Source organism: Hippichthys cyanospilos, chromosome 5, assembly GCF_059441005.1.
Source record: "Hippichthys cyanospilos isolate Australia breed blue-spotted pipefish chromosome 5, RoL_Hcya_1.0, whole genome shotgun sequence".
In the NCBI taxonomy this organism is placed as follows: domain Eukaryota; kingdom Metazoa; phylum Chordata; class Actinopteri; order Syngnathiformes; family Syngnathidae; genus Hippichthys; species Hippichthys cyanospilos.
The window spans coordinates 25,086,838-25,110,435 of record NC_142373.1 but is presented as its reverse complement, the minus strand read 5'-3'; the positions used below and the strand labels follow the sequence as shown (position 1 = coordinate 25,110,435).

Sequence of the window (23,598 nt, the reverse complement as noted above, 5' to 3'; positions counted from 1 at the left end):
GGATTATTGAAGGCTGAAATGCCAATATTTTAGGCAGTTATAAATGACATGGCATGATGTTGAACGGTAGCTGTAGCTCACACGACTATTTCACATACTGCTTAGCATCACTTAGGTAAGCGAGTGAGCAAATGTTAATCTCAGAGGCAAACATTTTGCCATGTTTCATGTACCGTGTCAGCGAATTGTCACGTGATATTGTTTAATTTGAATAGTCGAATGGCTTCAACCTTAGTAGCTGTTATTTTCGAACGGTGAAAGTCATGTGACGCAAGTCACGGATGAGGCAAAAAAGACTAGCGATAATAAATACCTGTAGAAGTGCATTAAATACAAATACTGAGTAAAGTCACATTTCTTCCAACCAAAAATACTCAAGTTGGCATCAAACTGTGTGTTGTAATCATTATTTACTGTCATAATCATTATTTACGGACTTTATTTGTTAACTGAAAAAAAATCAAGCCTAGACATCTTTTTTTTTCACTCTATTGTTGTTACAGCAGGCATGTGATTAGATGACAATACATGAAATGTCACAGGTGCTGTATGTACATTCAATGTGGTTATAGTGCTCTACAACATTGCTTGAGCAGTAACATGTGACACTTTTGTAAACACACAATTGTCGCTTCTTCACATACACACTCACAAGAACCACACTGTTTATGTACAGTTTCAGTGTTTTTGATTAGTCAAAGTGAACTCAGCGAGTTTTTAAAGGGAAAGTAGGGGGTGAAAGCGACAAAGCCCCACCCCTTAGCGCATTGTTATTGGTATCAGGCAGAGTATTTTGCAAACAGTGGACAGAGATGGTTATTCCCCTGAAGTTAATTTGCTTCTTTATACATACAACTAATGGATAGCAAATTCATTGATAATACAGACCTTTTTCATTTTAAAAATTCAACAGTTAACATGTTCAGATTTTTGTAGTCCTCGGTGAGGTTGATTATATTTGTGTTGAATCAAAATGAAATATTTAAAAATATTTGGGTATTTTTTGCAAAACAACAAAAAGCATTTTTGCCCGTTTTCTGACATGTTTATGGACCAAACCAGTCACTAAATTTGCGCCGAATAGATCGGCCAGATCGTGATCGGACGATATTTACCATTTTATGCAAGATGGGTGCTATGATGACTTGATGATATATTATAGGAAGGTTTTGAGAGGCAACTTTATGCCTTTATTGGCACTAATGGGGCAGTTCATTGTATAAGGTTTGAAAAAAATGTTTGTGGTACCACCAGTTCCTTTTTTGCATAATTTACTGGGTGCTGTAACGTAATTTAAATACAATTTAGTAATTACGGTAAGTTGTAGCATTCATTGTTTCTGTCTCAATTTGTTTTTGTTTTACCTGACTAAACCTTCTGGTTTTGTCTGCTTAGTTCTTGAATACCTTCCAGAGGCCTTTAATATTTTCACATTCATTTCTAGCACTTTTGGGCCCAGCACAATTATTTAACTATGCCAAAAATTGGACTGTATACATCTTATATGCATATTTTTGTTGGTTGCCTATAAGCAGTATACATGTACAGTATATGCAGTACATAAAAACTGTAATTCCCCAAATATGACACACTTTTTTCCCAAAATGAAGGTCAAAAATATGTGTGCGTCCTATAAACGGTGACTTAAACGTTATTATTATTTTTATTTTTTTTTATTCGTCACCATTCAAGGAAGATTGATCCTTCAGCCACATAAGCTGAGTTTTAACTCATGGATGTGCGTTTTTATACTGGCCAAAATTTTATTTCAAATAATTACCATAATGGGACGAACTGGTGGGCAGAAGTCAGTTGGCTGTTAGCATCAGGTGCTTGTTGCAATTAACAGTAGCTCATCTGTGGCTGTTACGGCATTATTTTCAATGAAAGAAGTGTCAGACTAAACCAACGTTCAACTCCGTCCTTGTTCACACATTGGAATATTACTAAAAGTGAGAGGAAAAAGTTATGATGAGTCCAGCTGATTGAGTGACGAGTGCGCCGGTTAGAGAACACGGAAATCCGTTTGACTTGTTTATTAATTGCAATCTTTTGGGATATACAAACAATCATAAACTTGGCGAATTGTGGAAGCTGTCCAACCTCCGGTATTTATGGTAAAATGAATTCAAACTGCGTCATGAGGAAAAGGAAAAACAACAGCTTTGAGTGCATTCAACATTACACTGGTGAGGCCTTCACTGAGTGCTCATAATGTGGGAAATCTAAAATAAACGCGCAACAAATTTATAATTTATGGATATGAACACAAGAAAATATAAAGAGTTTACAAAAGATGAGACTCGTTTTGTTTTGCAACAGTTTTGATATTGTGCCAAAGTGTTGGTGCGCCTTATACACACTAACATCGAAAATAGCAAAATTTCACCCCAAAATTAAGTTTGCGTCTTATACACAGGTGTGTATTTGGGAAATTACGGCAAGTTATTGAAAGAGACATATTCCCTCGTCTTTTGATCGGATTGAGGCTGGGCTATCGGTTATTTTGCAGCCAGGCTGACCCCAGAAATCCTGATCAAATAAAGTATACCAGCATCCAAATTATAATTAGCTTTCTACATTTTTAGCACAATTTGGAAGAACATGGTGGAAATTAAAACACATTTATGAATTGTTTCTGCGACGAATTGCCTAAAATGATCATAAATATATTTTTAATATTGTGACAATTAGGAATGCTGTAAATAAAAGAGGCATGTGGCATGGGCATATTTGCAATGAGACACACTTCCTTTACATCTGATCATTCGTTTCATTTACAACTGTCCTGAATGTTCAAATTACTTTGGAAGATTGCTTGATGACATTTTGATTCATGATAATTCCTACATTAGAAGAAATGGTGTAGAATTCCAAACAGCTGTCCTGTACATAGTTACATCCGGGACTTCCCATCAGTCACACTTATAAACTTTGTAAGGGGAGATCATTTGATCATTCTGACATTTTAAAAATGTTTTAAAAGTGGATGTTAATTTGACTGAGGGGAAAACCTCTCAATGCACTGATGGCGGTGATCCACACAGGATATATTAAACACACTTGTATGCACAGTACATGTGATCTAGTCCTACATTCCCGATATATACAAATACTATGTCTCGTACAATTTGACACATTTTTGACATACTCATATTTTGACAGATATGACACACGCAGCAAGAGGTCACTGCTCATAATCAGGCTTCGTGTTTCGTGGGTGGTGAATTCTGCCCTTCCCGAAATAGCAGGATGCATTTAGAAAGGGGGGCCTGCAATTTTAGCTTTGGTACATAAAAACCCGCAGGAGTGTGGCTGTTAGTCCCCGAGAGGATGTACAGTAATTAGACTACTTCAATGTCAACTTTCAAATTTAAAGCCTTCTCATCAAAGTGGGTCTGAATGTACATTCAGCAGGATGCAAAAATCTTGACATGTTTGCTCCCATTCTGGGCGTCCTGCTGCCATCCAGCCCCTGACAAAAAGGGTCAATAATGGATGAAGCTGCTTCTCTCTGCGAATCCAGAGTTCATACAAGTCGCTGCTGATTTATTTATCACGTGTTTGACGCGTTTGACATTGTTCTGAGCAGGCCTCGTATGCTAACTTCCTGTTGTCGTCCTCGCAGCACTTCCTTTGCAGTGGTTTTTGGATTTGGAAGGCCTTTGGCATGCCTTGGCAGTTGAATGGATGGATCCAAGGGGAAGTTCTGCACCTGGTAGAGCTGCCTGTACAGTATGGTGTGTTGTGTGTTTTAGTTTTTATTTTATAGCGAGTCAACTCTGGATGCTTGCACGTGAGCGATTCTAGTCCCGACTGCGGGTGCGCTTCTTGAAAAAAAAGAAGGGTGTCTTCTGCGGGGGACCCAGCAACATGGGAACCTGGTTCTTGTGGGTGATTCTGATCTGGAAAATCAAAGAACATAATCAAGATCATATTTATGGCTTGTGTGTTTTAGATTTTCCAATATTGTCAACTTTGTTCAAAAGTACCACTGACTTGTACCCTTTTGATCCAAGAAAAGCAAGAAAAGTGTCTTTTGACCAAAAGGTATTGTATTGTGGTTACTGGTTCCGGCACACTGAAAGTGTGCCTCCTGGTACAGTGGTACTTCAACTTACGAAATTAATTTGTTCTGTAAGTTATTTAGTAAGTGAATCTTTCATAAGTAGAGCCGCTTTTTATGTGTAAATAGCCTAATCCGTTCCAAGCCCCCCAAAATGCCTTTAAATGAATATTTAATTTTATTATGAAAAAAAATACATATTAGAATTACATAAAAATTAAAAATTATCATGTGAAGAATAATAAAAAAAACACACACTTAACCTTTTTAAATGAATCATATTAATTGTAGATGTTGAATACAGTTCACTTGTTTGCCTTGGGATGGTGCTAATGTGTTGGTTATGAGTGCAGAGAGCGAGAGACACCTTTTTAGGATGTTAAGTTTGCACATTTTTAGTTTACATTTCTAGTGATTGAGGAATCATTTACAAGTACACAGGAGCATTAATATTTTTTTATTATTATTTTGAGTATGTAAATTTACTTTAGTTTGGGTTCATGCAAAGTGCTTCCTGTGTGATGTCACTTCTATAGGATTTCATTTCCACCTGTCACTAACGACAGGTGTTATTTGTGTTTATCAATCAGCTCCCTAAGTCACTCGGCTCTTGTGCTGGTGTATCTTGTTGTCAACGTTAGTTCCTGTTCATTTTGTTGGATTACTGATGTTGTTGCTGCAATTTACGTTTCTAAGATAGTCATGTGGCCTACTGTGAGTGTTTAGTCAGGCCCACCAATATGTTTTTTTAATCCAATGTCGAGTTTTGGCAGGAGAAAAATATTATTAATTGGATGATCAATTTCAAAACGTGGGATGAAAATGTGAGTAGTCAGAGATAATCCATTGAGGCATGGGGAGAACATGCAAACTCCACACAAGAAGGCCAGAGCCAGAATTGAAAGTATGGCCTCTGCACTGTGAGACAGAGGTGCTGACAACGGTTCAGCAATGCCATACTCATTTTTAAAATTGTAATGAATAAAACCACACTCGGGGCGGCTCGGTGGGGCAGTGGTTTGCATGTCTGCCTCACAGTTAAGGGACACGAGTTCAATTCCAGCTTTCTTATGTGGAGTTTTCATGGTCTCCCCAAGCCCGTGAGGCACTGCGGCTTCCTGGACACACTTGTCCTTAGGTGTGATTGGGTGCGCGAATGGTTGGTTGTCTGTGTGTGCCCTGCTATTGGCTGGCAACCATTTCAGGGTGAAATGGTGCCTAATGCCCAAAGTCAACTGGGATAGGCACCAGCAAGCCTGCAACCTTTGTGATGATAAGCGGCTATGGACAATGGATGGATGGATGGAAAACACAATGTATTTCAAGCGGACAGCAGGGGTCAAAGGTAAATAAGTATATCATAAAAACAAAACAAAATAAAAAAAGAAAAAGAAAAACACATTTCAGTTTACAGAATGCATGTGTTGTGCAATTAGTGAATTCATAAAGTCACTAATTCTTCTGATGTGTACATGGCACTAGTAGTTGAATAGTCATAGTGTCAATCATAGTTAACACAATTATGCTTAATTTATGTTCAACAACGTAATTTATAATTCATAATTTTATAATTTATGATTTATAAGTCAAGCCCCGGTTTTTAGTTTCCAAGTGTGTTTTTTTTTTTTTTTTAGCTACTTTGTATTTGAACATTGGGGAATTTTTTATCTGTTCATTTTACCTTTTTTGGTATTTTTGAAAATATATCTCATTACTTTCCTCGCTTGCTCGCCTTGAAACCTAGCCATTGTTGTGAGTCAGCTGTCTCAAATCAAAACCCTAAAATTTGCGTTGACTCGGCTCACAATCTAATATAAAAGGGCTGAGGTGAAATGTAGTTATCATCAAAACTAAATGGCCCTCTGAAGATAAGATAAGAATAATAAACCCGAATTGCTCAATTTCTATATTGTGACACTGAGAGTAACGTGTTCCTCGCCATTGAGTACTTGCTCATTTAAAAATAAATAAATAAATGAATAAAATTACTCAGCACTCACATAATACAAGAAAACGATATGGCTCTTCCGCCCCCACGAAGACCCGCTGTGGTAACATGAAAAATGTTTGACTGCATGAGGGAATACACAAAATAGCTGATGTTCTTCATTTTTTTTTTTTTAATTCAAACAGCGGTGTCTGCCTGCGTGTGCTATTGGACGGCATGACCGCGGTGGACGTAAAAGTCTGGGGGTGTGCAGGGAAATGTGACAACAAGCACAAGAGGAAGCAAATGAGTCAAGGCTAAAATATACCAAAAAATGGAACAGAAGATCAAGGATGAGCACATACCTAGGATGATTTATGCCATTTATTATCCATCTAAGCACTTCCACAGTTGGTCCAGGTTTAAGCATAAGTGACGCTTCAAGGCCACTGATTTGCCAGCTAACATCCTTGAATTTTTTTCATACAGCGTCATAAATAAGGCTACAGATGGAACCGGTGTATTTCTCTATTTTTATAGGCAAAAGAAAGTCAAGACGTTCCTGATGTAAAAATATTAGGGGACAACGCTTTGATAGCAATACTCCAAAGGCCAGCCATACACGCTTTAATAAGAACTGATGTACTTTGATAAGAAACAGTTTATCCAATCAGGGAGCATCTAATTCAATAGGTACGGTGGCTATAAAAGGTCTACATCTCCCCCACTCGAATGCCAGCTTTATGCGATATAAAAAATGAAAGTAAGATCAATAAAAGAACATTCGAAATTCAATTAAAATAAAGAGTTAGAAACCACATTTTAGGTATATATGGAGATTACCAAAGACATTTTAAATGTTGATTAAACATTTAAGCGCTAAAGTAGCAAACTTGCGCCAAGCAACATTTAAGCAGTATGCCTTTACCGCTAACCATTATCAAGCTACAACCTTTTTAAATGGTGATATGAAAGTATGTGGAAAGAAAAAAAAAACTATTCTCCTGTGGAAAACACCATTTTTCTTTTCAATTTCATTGCACAAGTTATACAGGACACAAGTTACATTTGTGACTGCAAGATTTGATTCAGCCTTGTCTCTATTTTCTATACCCCCCCAAAAAAAACCAAACAAACTGGGAATTAATACAGGGTGTGTAGAATTTTTAAATCGATAGCATGTAATTGTTTGAAACTTTTGCATGACCAAAAAATGAAAGGCCCACCATAATGACATCACTAAAGTGACAGTCATAAATAGACGTGATCTGCAACAATGTATCACATAAAAAGAATTATTGGATTTCATGATAAAAGTTTCTCTGGTTCCAAAATAGGAAAAGCTACATTTATATAATAGAGGTATAATCTAATGCACAGATGTCAAAATCAAGGCCCGGAGGTTAGATCCGGCCCGCAACATAATTTTATGTGGCTTGCAAAATGCCAATTATAACTTCTAGTTTCTGGCTAAAATACCAAATTTGCTAACTGTCCTCAACATTTACAAATTTTGGTGGAAACAACAAGCATTTTTTGGTACCTATACCCACCCCTTTTGAACAGCTTTTTTTACGGCCTCTTATTTCAAAATGTGCAAATGTGTGACGATCAAAATTTATTTGACCACAGTCCTAAAAACCCTCCAACAGAAACTATAACTATGATAAAACTAACTAACTAACTAACTAACTAACTAACTAACTAACTAACTAACTAACTAACTAACTAACTAACTAACTAACTAACTAACGAACTAACTAACTAACTAACTAACTAACTAACTGTGGCCCATGATACAAATGAGTTTGACACCTCAAATCTAATGCTACTCATTGTCTTAGTTTTGGAGTACATGGTACTTTTTCCAAGACGAAAAAGTACAGGTACGGTATCTCATAAAAGTGAGTACATCTCTTGCGATTTTGTAAATAATCCATTGTAGATTTCCATGGGACAACACTGACATGATACTTTACTACAACATAAGGTAGTCAGTGTGTATAGCAAGAATATTGGTGTAAACTGTCTCCTCAAAAGGACCTAATCCACAGCTAGGCATGGGCCGATTACTGTTTTGACGGTTTACCCTGGTTTTAAAAAGTCAATTTCAATTATGGATGTACGATTATGGAAAATAATGTGCGGTTGCGTTTTGATTTGCGCTTTATTCCAAGGTCCGTTTTGCATGTCCTTTTCCCCCCAAACTCAAGTCAAGCATGATTGCTCTCACCGTGCAAGGCGGCTGCATCCAGGGCTCGCCGTCAATCTGCATGGGCAGCCTGCGTGATGTCCTGTACATATGAAGGTGGAGAAGTTATGAGGGGATGCAAAACAAATTTCAAGGGGGTCAAATCAGAAGCAAAATTGGTAGATTTACATATCGGAGTGGTGTGGAGTGACGGTCAACTGAAAAAACCTTCCAAACACTGAGGAGCTACAGTAACATTTCTCCATGGGTAACAAAAGCTGCTCTTCTAGTTCTTCCGTTATTGTCTTTCTCCTACATATTCTAGATATTGCTGATGCTTACCCAAAGGTTTGTAAATGTAATAGTCTTCAGTTTTCATAACATCTGATATCTGATATTTATCTAAAAAGGTGGTTCGTGAAAGTTTGATTTTTTTAATGTATTTTTTTTAATTGTCAACCAACTGCAACATCCTCTCTTTAACAGACTGAAAATGCTTGTATGTTTAGTCCCAACATTATTTTTATAGAAAATATTATCTACGATATTACCAACATTACCAACAGAATACTGCAGGGTTAAATAGCAGTTCAAACATGAAATCAACAATTTGACAGCATTCTGTCTCCCATTGTTTAATTGATAGATTAATTTAGTGAACATTGCACACACTGCACATAAATACATAAATACAAAATCCTACACAAGAGTTAAGGCTTCACCAAACCTAACATGCATATTTTAGGAAGGTGGGAAGAAGCTGTCGTAGTGGGCTAACATGCAAACTCAGCTTTGGAAGGCAGCGACAAACTCAGAATCTTTCTACAATGAGAGAAGTTTATGAGCACACACTACACATGCAAAGGCATATTTGAACAGAAAAATTCAAAGAATATTCTTCTCTGTTTTTTTCCAACATAGTTTGGTCGAGGAACAGCCATGTAAAGCAGGATGAGACAAAATGTCTTCAGCTGCTAACTTATACAGCGAAAAAAGGAGAAAAACATGGTGGACATATATAATTGATAGTGTGCAGATATGCAATTGTTTGGAAACCCTCCAATGTGAAAGTAAAGAAATAAATATTACACTAAAGTAATGCATTTTTGATTAGGATCAATCCAGTTGGAGGTTAAAGGCGGAGGCGGGCGGTGCCGGGGACGAGGCATGAGATAGGTGAAGTGCAATGAAGAAGTAGGTCGACCCAGACACTGGAAACAAGGAGTAGTAGTAACCTGATGGTGACATTGGTGCACTGAGCCAGGCGGCGGCCCGCGCTCTTCAGCCCCGTGTAGATTTGACCCATCTCGATGGCCCCCTCCAGGCCCACCACCTCCAGAAGCTGGTCACTGAAGTCTGCACGCACGACACACACTATTACTTAACACATTTTCTTTATAGATCTAGAGTCACGACACACACTATTACTTAACACATTTTCTTTATACATCTAGAGTGATAACGGTAATCATATCTCAATCTAGAATAATGCACAATACAGCATTCACAGGGCATTAAATCGATCACAGCTGGACTGGTTTACTTTTCTGGTTGCTCTTGATTGATTGTCCTGATAATGAAATGACCTGGATGAAAGAGAATCTCCATAGCAGGAATCACCAACCGTTTTGAAAGTGAGAGTTGCTTCTTTGGTACTGAGTAATAAGGAAGGTCTACCAGTTTGATACACTTCTGAAATTTTGAATATGATCATAGTCCTAATGTTATTGTTATACTGTAGGTTAGTGAATGTTAATCCTAGTGCTGGGTATTACTTTTTAAATGTGTACTGCGAAACAGCCAAGGTGTATTGCAATACATATTGCGATTGATGGGCAATGTTTGGAAAAAAAAAAAATCTATGACGTACATGTTAACAATGAATTAAATAAAAATTAAGGAAATTATTAGAATAGACAAATTCTATTTCTTTTTCAGAAGCCACACATCATTGACATCTATGAGCACACATTAAACATTCTTTAAAAACAAACAAACATTTTTTTTCAAGAATGCCCTTGACTGTGTTGCTGGGAAACTGTTAGTTAAGAATACTGTTTCAGATGGCACTGATGTGGCACGAATACAGAGGTAGCTCTTTGCCATGTATGTCCCTTTGTGTCTCTCAACACTTTGTACTCTTCTTTTTCTGCCATTTTTGCCCTTGCAAAACACATCTGTGATGTAACTTGGATTGTCACATATTGGTGAAAAAAAATATGAAAAAGAACCCAGAAGGAATCTATTCTTATAGTACAGTGAAACCTCAATATGGTCACCTTTGTACAATTTTTTAATGATTATTATTACGAAAATTACTTAGCACATAAAGGAAACAAAATAAAATAAAACTTGAAATATCGTAATTCCCATTTGACTTGAATGCAACATGAGATTCTACTGCTTGTTAATACGGCTACTTGGATATTACAGTATTGGGATTCTCGGGAACACGTACAGCCAAACATCATATCACAATACGCGTACCGCAATACATCCTTTCATCCTTTTATGTGAAGAAACCGGTCATTTTCATGATTTCGCACAATAATTAAGAAACAGCTGTGGTAAGTATGTAAATCAAGAGTAATGTGTAATGTAAAGGTAATGTATGTATAATTGTTTGTCAAATTACCAGAAAATACCAGAAAATCCTTTTCTGCAGGCATTCTGTACATCCCTTCAGATCAATGAATTCAAAGATCAGATTAACTACAGCATTGTTCCCTGTTCGGGTAAGTGTTCCAATCATTTATAGTATATATTAGAGAAATACATCAAACTGACCAAATTATCAAGATTAGAATGAAATTGCAATTGAAATTGTTGTTTGCATTTGGTTTTGAAACAACTTTCTTCAAAATTATGATAATTTTTCTATTTAGTAGCATGATCCTGACTGCTTTTGAATGATATATGCTGGATAATGTTTGTCACGGATTTTGACTACAACGGTCAGAATGAATTCCTGGTTTTGAAGTGATTTTCTACAAACTGTGAGAGATTAGACCAAGAATCCTACTGATTTGGATTGATATCCAACAGTTCCGTGATTGAATTGAGAATGGAATGCTAAAAAAAAGTTGCACTTCTGATTCATTCTCTACTAGTGATATTTTTCATGACTCATTGTGTAAATCCAAATTTAGTTTCTTTGGTGATGTTTCATCAAACCCTTCAAGAACCCTAAGGTTTTCGTTGATTTCCAACCTATGATATTTTGAGGAGGAAGACAGACTGGCTCCACATCAGTGCTGTGCTTTAAAAAAAAAAAAAACTCTTCTATTAGAACTTCAAAATAAAAAAAATGGTGGTTTGTTCAACTTATGAGCAAGAACCGAGATGATACTTAAAGGGGCAAATGACTGAAATCATCTAGGACAAGAGCAGTAGGTGTCCTAATTAGATGCAAATGAGTATTATTATCAATGCAAAACATTTGCATATGTTATCATATACCAAATAGAAATACCTAACACAAACACTATACCATTATAACATGCTGAAGATGAAGACTAACATTAGCAAGCATGTTATCTACAGTCACAAATTGGGCCAACAAACGACCCAATTTGGGACATATTAGCATTAATGAAAACATTCCTATGAAGAAAACACAACCCACAGACACTTGGTCCAGATCTCACAAAGAGAAGGAACAACACTTGCGCACCAACAGCAACTGCTCCACACCGTCCTTCCCCCACCACAAAATGCACTGTCGACAGCAGCCAGAGGCAGTGCCAAAAAATAGACTAAGCCAAATAAGGAACAAATCTGTAACTGTTAAAAGCTAAACTCAGTTTCAAAACACCCAAATTATTTCATGGACCCCCTGCAGTCAGGCCCCAATTTGAGAACCACCGGTGAAAAGGATGTTGACACGTAAACTCAGGAACCTTTCAAAAAAACATTATCAGTTAAGAGAATTCATTGCTGCGTCTAAATATACAAGTAAAAAATCTTACCGTGCAAAGCCAAAGCCAAATAGTTACACTCAGAAATGCCACTGACTTCTCTGAGCCTGAGCTCATCTGAGATGTTATCGAATGAGTCCGATTTTTTTTCAGATTTTCTTTTTTCTTAGAAAGTTGCAATAGAGGTTTACAGTTTACAGTTGTCATTTCACCAGTTTGCACTTACAAACCTTTATTATTGTCCCTAAAATAAATAAACAAATAAAAACAAAAAACAACAACAACAAAAACAAAACAAAACTTGGGAGCACACTAATAAGATTCCACCAAGATATAAACGAAAAGAGAGCAGGTCACCACTGTATCATCATTGGAAATCTCTAATAGTGTTTGGAACTCGGCATAAGTGAAATTACGATAGTAATTAAGACCCTAAACAGTTGAGCAGTGGTCCTCACTTCCCTCATGCTTATTGGGTGTAGTTAAAAGGAAAATTGATTGAAGACCAAATAACAATTTATACTTAATTATGAATGACCAACTTTTCTTACTTTTTGACATCATCATTATTATTTTTCTTTTGTCTACCTAAATATAAACTGAGATTTTAGAGCTCTCTTTCACCTATCAGTGGTCACTGAGATGAAACGTTCAGAACCACAGAACACATATTTGTGTCAACCTGTTTTGTTCAAAAGTGATCAATTGGTAACACTGACTCTTTCAAGCTGTCAGTGACACAACGTGCAGTTATTTATTTCTATTCAACTGATTTTGAAAATTAATCCAACAACTGTCACCAAACAATATAGTGCATTCGAGTACTGCTAGCTAGCGGCTAATTAATGCGAGAGGCTGCGATAAATGCTGACATCAGGTGCCATACAATGCATCTTCAGCATAATTATGGTTTTCTTGTTTTTAGTGCCACAAATTTTAGAACAGCAGTGTTTATATCTGGAGTCGTGACTCCAGACTCACAAAGTCAGCAAGACTTCGCGTCCAGCAACAACTTCAAAATAAAAGCATGCTATGCTGTTCTTGTCGTATTTTTTGGTATGGTAAGGTTTTACTAACATCAGCCAGAACAAAACAGGCTAAGAATGTTTTTAGCGCTTATCCGAGATGGTGTCGAAAATGCTGCTCTAGACGCCTAGCTAGACCAACGTTTATTTTGAAAAACGGCATTTGGAACGGCGTTTGGGATCTACATCAGGCTTAAAAAGCGCTGGTCCAAAAGCATACAGCATATATGGCTATGATCTCATCCACTTGTCATCGGTGTGGTGCCAGCAAAGCAAAGAAATATGGTGCGTGTTTGATACTCGAATTGGCCATGGATCCCAAAAGGAAAAAAAAGAAAGACTGCTTTCATTGCCAAGGCGGAAAGATTGCTTGCATGTTTGATTTGTAAGGAGAAGTTGTCAAATAACAAAACATCGAAAGAAGCTGTCCATTGATGTCCAAAAAGGGGCATAGACACATATTTAAGAACTAATGGGCTGCTTTTATGAAGGCATTTCTGATTTTTATCATTTTCTATTTGGAATGACACTTAAGGATATTATTGTGTCTTGTAGCTCGGGTACGGAGATGGCGTTCAAGTTTGTTGTTGTTTTTTACGACTCCTCAAAATAAAATAACAAAAACAGATTTTTATTATTGTATTTCTATAATTTCATTAGTGCAATGAAACATAATACATAAATATTTTAATGGGTGTTAAACTTAAAGCTTAATCATACAGCAGTCACACGGTGTGTCATTCTCTCCAGGATGCATGCACTGCAGGAAAAATAAACATTTAATCATGAAGGCTCATTACAGAAGCCTACTTTGTCATTTCTGTGAGTAAACTAATATAGCTATTATAGACAATTATGGCCTGCAAATAGTCACACAAATATTGGCAGAACATCCATCCATCCCTTTTCTAGAGCCGTTTATCCTCACAAGGGTCCAATCCAATCCAATCCAACTTTATTTGGTAAGCCCTTTAAAACAGCCACAGCTGACCAAAGTGCTGTACAGAAAAACGCTAACCCAACCCTAAATCCTAACCTAACATAACCTAACCTAACCCTTGGAGCAATACTATATAACCCTAACACTAAAGGTTGGGGGAAGTTGACTTCAGGCACTACGTGGGGACACCCTGAACTGGTTGCCAGCCAATTGCAGGGCACACAGACCCAACCAACCTTTCACGCACCCAATCACATCTAAGGACAATTTAATATGTCCAATACACCTGCTATGCATGTTTTTGGAGTGTGGGAAAAAGCCAGAGTGCCCGGTGAGCAATACAACTCTGGCATATTTATGGCCCGAAACACAAACTTAAGAGTTTTACAAATGATTTGTGACATGAATTATGAACGATATATCTATTTCATTTGCACAGCCGGCGTGATAATTTGTGAGCTGCGACAGCGTAATCAACTCTCAGTGACAAACTTGTGACTTATTTCACTTTTTCACGTTAACTGTGCACACATGCAAAAAAGCCTTCTGTGCTTGCGGGGTTACAGTCCAAAGAGAATATAATCCATGTATTTTGTGCTGAGAGAAGGGCCTGCGGGTTCGCGCACAGACACGTCCAGACTGGCAGCCTGTTGTGACAGCAGTACAAACAACGTCAATAATTCCCTAACGTCGTTCGAGCTCATTGAGCTCATCCAGTCGTTGCCTTTGTGTGCTTAAATGCAAACAGGACATTGCTACATGTCTCGTTCATTGCTGCGTTGTAAATATTTACCTTTTTTAAGTAAATAGTTTAAAAACCTGTTCCTCAGTCTCACTTTTTTATGTCAATTTATTTTCTACAATCATACAGTATATTGTTAAACTCATATGAACTGTACTACATAGTGATTTATTGTTTTGATTAAAATGGGGAAATTTAGTGGATTTTCTTTGGATTTTCTTGTTAATAAGCAGTTAATGACCAACCTTTTGTTTTTTTGCACAATAGAGGTCCAATGAAGTGAGTCAGTAAAGCAGCCCAGGAAAAACAATACATCAAGTTTTGTTCACTTCGTCTGACTAATGGATGATGAAATAGTTAAGTGTAAAAAAACTATAATGCAACAAATGCTCATACAATTGACCATTTAGTGTAACCTGTGTAATTAAATGGGACATAGCAGCACATGGAACATGAAATCATGCACAGCAAATCAAGATTTAAAGCTAACACTGCGAATGCATCACCAGCCAATGCAGAGAAAACATTCTTTGGAGCAACACTGTATAGCACTTTATGTAGCTATTTATTAACAAGTGGCAAAATGGCCCTCCTCTGGTGCTTCATTCAATTCATTTAGCACAAACAAATTTTTTTTCACTAAGTGGTGTTAAGTGTAGTAAGGCTGGATGGAAAATATTACCGTGAAGAAAATTTTGAAGTTGACTTCCTCCTTTAAAAACGCAATTAAATTACTGTAATTATCCAAATATAAAACACAATTTTTTCCCCCCAAAATTAAGGCCAAAAGTATGAATACGCATTTTTTTGTTTTATTTGACACCATTCGAGGAAGATTGATCTGTCAGCCTCATAAACTGCGTTTTGACGCAGAGATGTGCATTTTTATATCGGCAGTATTCTTACTTACAATAATTAATGGGACGAGCAAGAGGGCAGATGTCAGGTGGCTGTTAGCAGCAAGCGCCTGTTGCAGATAACAGCAGCTTGTGTTAGCTGAGATTGTTTAGGCCAGTGTTGGGAGTAATGTATTACAAAAGTAACGTAATTACTGTAATGCATTACTTTTTGCTGTAACGTGGTAATGTAACGCATTACACACAAAACATTAAAAATATTTTACTCGGTACAAATGACAGTAATGTGCGTTACAATGCATTAAAATATAAAATCTCCCCCAAAATCCTTCTAAATTGTTAATTTTAATTGAAGCAGTCGACAACGTGAATGCAGTTCATTAGGTTGCCTTGAGATAGCGCTGGTATATCGTTGGTATGCAGTGAACTTTGTTTAGATTGTTTTATTTACACTTTTCTATTTTACATTTACATCGATTTAGGCATCATTTCCAAGTCCATGGGAGTGCTAATATTTATTTTGAACACGTATGTTTACAGCGATTAATTTAAGGTCATTCCACTGGAGGTGTAATGAGCTATATTTAGAATGCAAAATCCACATTTCCAGGTATGTTGGTGAGAGTAATGTAAAAGTAATGCAATAGTAGTGTAATGCCTTAATAACCTAACTAATTACATTGGAATGCCAGTAATAACTAAAAAATAATGCATTGCAGTTTTGAAGTAACTTACCCAACACTTGTTATCGTGTTATTTTGAGAAAAAGAAACAAGCAGACTGAACCAACATCCAAGTCCATCCTTGACCACACACAGGAATATTACCAAAACGAAGAGAATCATTTAAAAGTTATGATGTCTCCAGCTGATTTAATAATGAGTGGCAAGCAGGCGAGTGCTTTAGTTTGGTATTGCATTTGACTCATTAACTCATTAACATTTGACTTATTGTGTTCTTTTGGCATATAGACACAATCATAAACTTGGTGAAACAGATGTTGCGCAACTTTGGTTAGTTATGGTAAAATGGACTCAAGCCATGTCACAGAGAGTATTTGTATTTGAGGATTTCCACCCTTTTGACTGGTACTATGTTTCAGAGTCTTTTTAAATGTAAATTTAATTTAATATTTTACCCTTTATTTTTTAAACAGGTGTCTGTAATCAAACCTGCAAAAGTGTGAGTTCTTCCCTCTTGAATATATCTGCATAGACCCGCAGGAATTTGAGTGCACAAAACAAACACAATATGCAAGAGTTGGCTGCCGTGTTTGAAATGTTTAACATTCATATACTATTGTTTGCTCATGTTGTGTTTATTATAATCCCCCCTCCCATCTTGAGTGCACGCCTACATGCACTTGCACTCCTCTGCTTCCTACCAGCGCCAAACATGGGCACACCGACCTGCCCTTGCCCCGTTGCGTTGAGGCACGATGGCAGAGTAGCCCCACTGCGCTCCGTGTTCTCACATTGGCTGCGCTTTGGAAGCGGCCATCAAACAGCGTCAGCGAGGTAGTGCTAAGAATAGACGAGAACAGCCTCTTACATAATGTCAGCATGCAGCAATGCATCCTGGGATGGGATGGCATTTGCTTTGCCAAGTCACTGAAAATTGGCTGGTCTTTCTTTTGTCTAAACCCAGACTAATGCCAGTGAATCGTTCTTTATACGAAACATATACGGTATAATGTACGGCATTATACAGTGCATCCGGATAGTATTCACAGCGCTTTGGTTTTTCCACAGTCCTGTTACAGCATCATTCTAAACTGTAGTATCAATCTTTTGCCTAAAATTTTTTCACACAACACCCAATTTATGTGAAAAATGTTTTTAATGACATTTTTATTATGAACAGTATTCACATTTCTTTAATTAAGCGTTCACAGCCTTTGCTTAATACTTTGTTGATCCACCTTAGGTAGCATTTAACTAATATTTGTTTTTAATATTATACCACAAGCTTAGAACACCTATCTTTAGGAGGTTCTGCCCATTAATCTTTGCAGTAATTCTTAAACACCTTCAGGTTGGATGGGAGACGGCTGTGCATTGACATTTTCATGTCTCTCCACAGATATTCAATCAGATTCAAGTCTGGGCTCTGGCTGGGCCCCTCCAGGACATTCACAGTGATTCTGTTGCCAATCCTTTTAGATCTTGGCTGCGTGCTTTGGGTCGTTATCCTGCTGAAAAATGAATCTTTGCCCCAGTTTGAGGTCAGGAGCGTTCTGGAGCAGGTTTTCATCCGGGGTACTTCCATATATTGCTGCATTCATTTTTTTTTCCCACCCTGACTAGTATGCCAGTTCCTTCTGCTGAAAAACATCCCCATAGCATGACACTGCCACCACCATTATTCACTAGAGGGATGGTATTGGCCTGGTGATGAGCGGTGCCTGGTTTCCTCTAAGCATGATGCCTGGCATTCACAGCAAAGAGGTCAATCTTTGTTTCATCAGACAACATAATTTTGTTTCTTGTGGTCTGAGAGTCATTCAGGTGCCTTCTAGATGATTTCATATGGGCTGCCATGTTCCTCTTGCTGAAGAGTGGGTTTGCACTATCAACATTATAGAGACAACTGTGTGCCTTTCCAAATCATTTTCAAATCATATCCAATCAACTGATTTTACTGGCAGACTCTTTAAAAACATCTCAAGGATGGAAAAAGGATGCACCTGAACTCAATTTCGAACTTCATGGCCAAGAGTATGAATACTGTAAAGTATTCACTGCGAAGTAAATGTGATTTCATTGTTTTCTTAGTTTTTACATTTTTTTTTTTAACAAATTAGAACATGTAAAAATAAAATGAACTTTTTTTTCAAATTGCCATAGTAAGGTATTGTGCACAGAATGTTGCGATAAGAGATTAATTTATTGCAATTGGGAATGAGGCCACAAAATGACAAAATATGGAAAAAAGTGCTGTGAATTCTTTCTTTACAGATGACATATATATATGACAGATGATATATATATATATATATATATATATATATATATATATATATATATATATATATATATATGACATTTTTTTGCACTTTTAAGGGGTTAAACAAAAGTAAAGTTTCATAAAAATTCTTAAAACCATGACGCTGAAACAACAACATTCAAGTAAGAGTTAATGCAAGCATGTCCAAACCCAGTCCTCGAGGGCCGCCTATCGGGCATGTTTTGGAGGTTTCTGTCTTCCTGCCACACCTGATTCAAATGATCAGCTCATCAGCAAGCTCAGCGGAAGCCTGACAACAAACCTGATCATTTGAATCAACTGCATTGAATGACGGAAACATCAAAATCATGCAGGATAGGTGGCCCTCGAGGACTGGGTTTGGACATGCCTGAGTTGATGTTTCAAATTAGGGTTTTAGGTTTGAGGGCAGATCCTTGTTTAGGATTTGAAACAAGGATTCAGGATAGAAATTAGGATTCCAAGCAGGTTTAAAAATTCAGTTTATAGTGTCCTTTCAATCCAAGGTTGTAAACTGGAATTCGGCTTCAAATTAAGGTCCAAGTTTCAGGTCTTACTATAGCGTTTCAAATCTGGAACAAGCTATCAAGACAAGGCTTATAGCATGGTTGTCCAATTCTTGTCTTCAAGGACCACTACCCTGCATGTTTGAGATGTTTTCCTAATTCAGCGCAACTGATTAAAATGATCAAGATTGTTACTTGGCTTCTGCAGACCTTGCTGATTATTTGAGCATTTGAATCAGTTCTTTTGGAAGAAGGAAACATCTAAACCATGCAATAGTAACCCTTAAGGACTGGAATTGGACATTGCTTGTTTCAAATGAGCATTTTAAGCAAGGGCTAGTCTGAGTTTTAGGACAAACGATTAAGAAGTGGTGTTTACTGTATGTTCTTTTCAGTTTTTGAGTCCTGCTGGAGCAGTATATTGCAGAATGTTACCATTTTCTCCATGAGACAGGACAATCCTTTTGACTAAAAGACCGATGAACAAACTGAAAATTCTTCACTTTTGTTATAGATTAAATGCAGTGTTGGGCTCTGGGGGCAGCAAGGGCCTCTCTTCTTGCCTAAACATACTCAGGAAAACATGTTTATATCGTAACTATTTTTTTTTAAATAAAACTATTCCCACTGGTCTGTTCTTTACTATGTCTAAAGTAGAACATATTATATCAGCTTTTTTTTGCATTGCTTTCAATATTATGTATTTACCTGTATTTGAAAGTTGTGTACACATTTTTTATCCAATCATATTTCAGCTAGTTAGTGTTGTCAGGTTCTCTGATGTCTGCTAGAGCCTTCTGAATGAAAAGAGAAAGCCCTCCTTGCTGTAATTGAATGAACAAAGGCTGTACAGTTTACAGCGCTTGGAACAATCATCTCGCAAGACTGCAACCTCAGGGCAGGCCCAAGTAGTAATCACTGTGTACAGGTACCTTGATTGGATAAGCTCTTCCGGGAGTCCAACAGTATCATTTTGCTGCAAAATACCATGAATTGAACCAGAATTTTTTTTGTATTTGTTCATTAGCCCCTTTCACACCACAGGAACTCTTCTGATGTACCATGGTAGTTTAAGTTCCCCGTTCTGTTCACACCAAAAAACATTCAGGGTCTGGAGAGGTCCACTAAGAGCACCTTCTGAGCACCTAGTTTCGACTAGGGTCTTTGGTAAGCTACCTGAGTAGCTCAAGGTGGGCGTGTTTTGCTAATGCTGGTTGGTTGGGGTGTGTTGTTTAGGTATTGGCAGCTGCCATTATGCTTCATTCTCACTGAGGCCAGTTTAATATTTTGAAATAATGGAAGGAGAAAAAAATTGATTGGTGAATGGGTGCACTGGAACAGATTCTACTGAGTAATTACAGAGAAGAGGACATGCCAATTTGCTTGGCGTCAGTGCAGATGGCTCTTTTCACTTCACTGTGTACTTTTAGCAGGCTTCCTGTCACAAAGCACTTGCTGGAAGTGGGAAAGTGCTCACTATCGTATGTCAATTTGTTAATATCAAGCTAACAGAGACGCATATAAATTAAAAAAAAAAACTAATTAGGCTCCATTCTCATGTAGTGTGTGGCAGCTTCTTTAGTTATCATCCTGCTTGTTTGTCATTCACCTTTTGAGTTAGCGCCACTTGTTAAACAGGAGGGGTAGTGCAGTTTCTCCCCCCTGCCTCACGTCATCAGTCCAATTTGAATAAGATACCCCCTCTGCTATCCCTCGGTATGAACGCAAACTCATGGGGAGCAGACCAGGAACATCCGACCTGGAACTCCCATGACCGGGAACTCAAGAGTTCCTGGACTGTTTGGTGTGAATGGGGCTATTGTTTCTTTTAACACAAGATGGAAGAAGGAGTAAATGAAGTGGATCTGCTTGCAGTTATATTTAGCACACAATTTTCATGACAAACCTAAAAAAAAAGTATTTTGGACAGAGGTCGGCAGACTTGTTTGCTAGTTTGTCTGTCTGAGGGAAAAGGTTTTGTCCGTCATTTTTTTAAAGGCTACTGTGAATGTTTTTAGCCACGGTTAACAGCTTCTGAGAGACACTGCAAATTACATTGCTGGGAATGCCTCTTGCTCGCATCCGATCAATTTGTTGTTTGGAGCCAAACTGGGTTGGTCAACTAGAATTGTTTCATGAAAGCTACAAGACACAAATTATCGGCAGGACATTTAAAAAGTACCACATTTTCCGCACTATAAGGCACACTGTATTATAAGGCGTACCATCAATGAATGGCCGAGTTTCTAAAAATGCCATATATAAGGCGTATCGGATTATAAGGCGCACATAGAGTTGAAACTATAGTATTGGCTGGGGTTGAATTATGCATCCACTAGATAGAGTTGCGTAATCCACTGTGGAAAGTGGCAGCATATTGTCTACATACGAAAACTTCGCCACAAGTCTCCTAACCTCTTGAGTGAGAGAGTACTAATTTTGCCGGCTTTGTTTTATCCCTACTCTCAAGCCCCCGCATGTTTTCTTTTTGCTAACCATGTTCCTATGGCTCCGCTCTCAATGTTTTGTCAAATTACTGGTGCTAATTTACTAAGTGGACAGCTCTTGAGGTATCATGTACAAAGTACACCTACCTATTATATTTTTGTTGTTTATATCTCTGACCAACGGAAAGTAACTGGTGAGTGTCAATCTTGTGTACGTATCGTCCATATTCAACCTGTCATCTGCTGCTGTCACATTCATATCTGCTGTAGAAGATACTAACAGCAGCAAGGAAACATTTTGCTCCAGACTTCTCTCCTCTGATCTTGCATTGTCATGGTGAATTTTGGGAGAAAAAAACACCACTTTCAAGCTAAAAATGCATTGTAAAGCATTGCATTATTCTCATCTATGAGTAAAATATGACTATTTTTTGTGTGTAATATATTACACTACCGCGCTACAGCAAAAAGAAATGCATTACAGTAATTATATTACTTTTGTAATACATTACTCCCAACACTGAACATCACTAAAGGCCCAGGGTTGAAATGCGTGGTATGCCACTCGAGAAAGGTTTAATATAATACTTTTCTCATTAGAATGGCTACGGAGTGTACATCAAAGACAAAGACATCAATTTCTTGGAGGAATGAGTTCAGCATTTGTTGTGAATCATCTACATCCTACAGTATGTAACAAATTTAGCCCAACATATTTGTGTATTCAACCCACTGGTTGGTCTTGGGCTGGTCTGAGTGGTGGCAGATGGTCAAGAGGAACTACAGTAAATCACCTCTGAGGGAGGTAAAAATCGGCAGAAAGCATTTGGCTGTGCGACAAAGAACGCCATGTTACTATGATACTGTCCAAGGATAAAATGAGCATCATGGCAGCAAAATTTAGAAGCTAGACAACACTTGCATTTACAGTAATTCCCCAAATACAATATCCGAGTCCATCCTTGTTCACACAGGAGCATTGCCGTCATTTTCAATATGAAAGTGTTTCTTGCAGCAGAGCAAGTTGCAAACTGTGAGGCTGCTACAAGGTTTGGGCTCAGTGGCTAACGACCCTTGCATGCTTGAGTAGAGCCTGTAGTCAGTCAAACAGGATGACGAGGAGGTAGGGTTTACACTCAGCGCTCTCTATCTCTCACTCACTCACTCACTCACTCACTCACTCACTCACTCACTCGTATATAATTCAAGGATATAAATACAAGAAAATATGAAGAAATTAAAACGAAGAAATTTATTCTGTTTTCCTATAGTTTTTACATTGTCGCTAAGCTGTTGGTTTGTCCACCACAACGTAACACTGAGCCGCATTGGCTCGGTTAGCATACAACTATGAAATGTAGTACAGTAAATGAGTTTTACCTAATATGCCATTAAGTAGTTATTTTGGTGACTGAGGCTGTTTGACTTGATTAGATGGTCCTTTTCCCAGCTAACTGCAATGTTATTGCAAAGATTAATGAATGTGAAATGGATGGCACACTGTGTAAAATAAAAATTAAAAAAAACAACTAACTAACAAAACCTTAAAGGTTTTTGGTTGTATCTAATGGTACCACTCTAAACTCAGGTTTTTGTCACCGCTTCAGTTTAGATCAGCACTAGTCACTCATGTTCTCTCACCTGGAAGTATCTTGGCGGCGACATAAGTTGCTTTTATATTTTTATCTGACAACAAAACCATAGTTAGGTCACTTCCTCATTTGATATTGTTCTGTTGCATGTCACAATCACTTGGTGTTGGCCACAAACAGAAGGATCTGATTGAGAATAGTAAACTGGCTTCAAATGAACGCTTTGGTTAGAGGGAGGAGAAACCCTTCAGTAAGTTCTTCCCCTCTTTTATTTTCAGTAATTATCAGTATGTATAACGCACCTGAAGAGTTGCTGTGCGTTAAAGTGTCAGTGGAAGGTCACTTTTTTTCTCAACAGCCACTCACAGCTCAGTGACTTCCTACAGGAAATATTTCTAGCCTC

The 23,598-nt window shown here is 37.6% G+C and overlaps 1 protein-coding gene across 2 annotated transcripts in view; it reads right to left on the bottom strand.

The window, feature by feature from the left end:
* Window positions 1–282: 282 nt before the first annotated feature.
* The window catches only part of LOC148424099 (diacylglycerol kinase beta-like), a 101,100-nt gene continuing 77,784 nt past the window's right edge, over window positions 283–23,598 (bottom strand). For both annotated transcript variants that reach the window (XM_088415670.1, XM_088415671.1), the window contains 3 exons: window positions 9,420–9,540; window positions 8,227–8,287; window positions 283–3,905 (listed from right to left, as the gene is read on the bottom strand). In XM_088415670.1, the coding sequence (XP_088271796.1) occupies window positions 3,807–3,905; window positions 8,227–8,287; window positions 9,420–9,540 (281 nt within the window). In that variant the 3' untranslated portion in view covers window positions 283–3,806. The remainder of the gene's footprint in view (window positions 3,906–8,226; window positions 8,288–9,419; window positions 9,541–23,598) is intronic.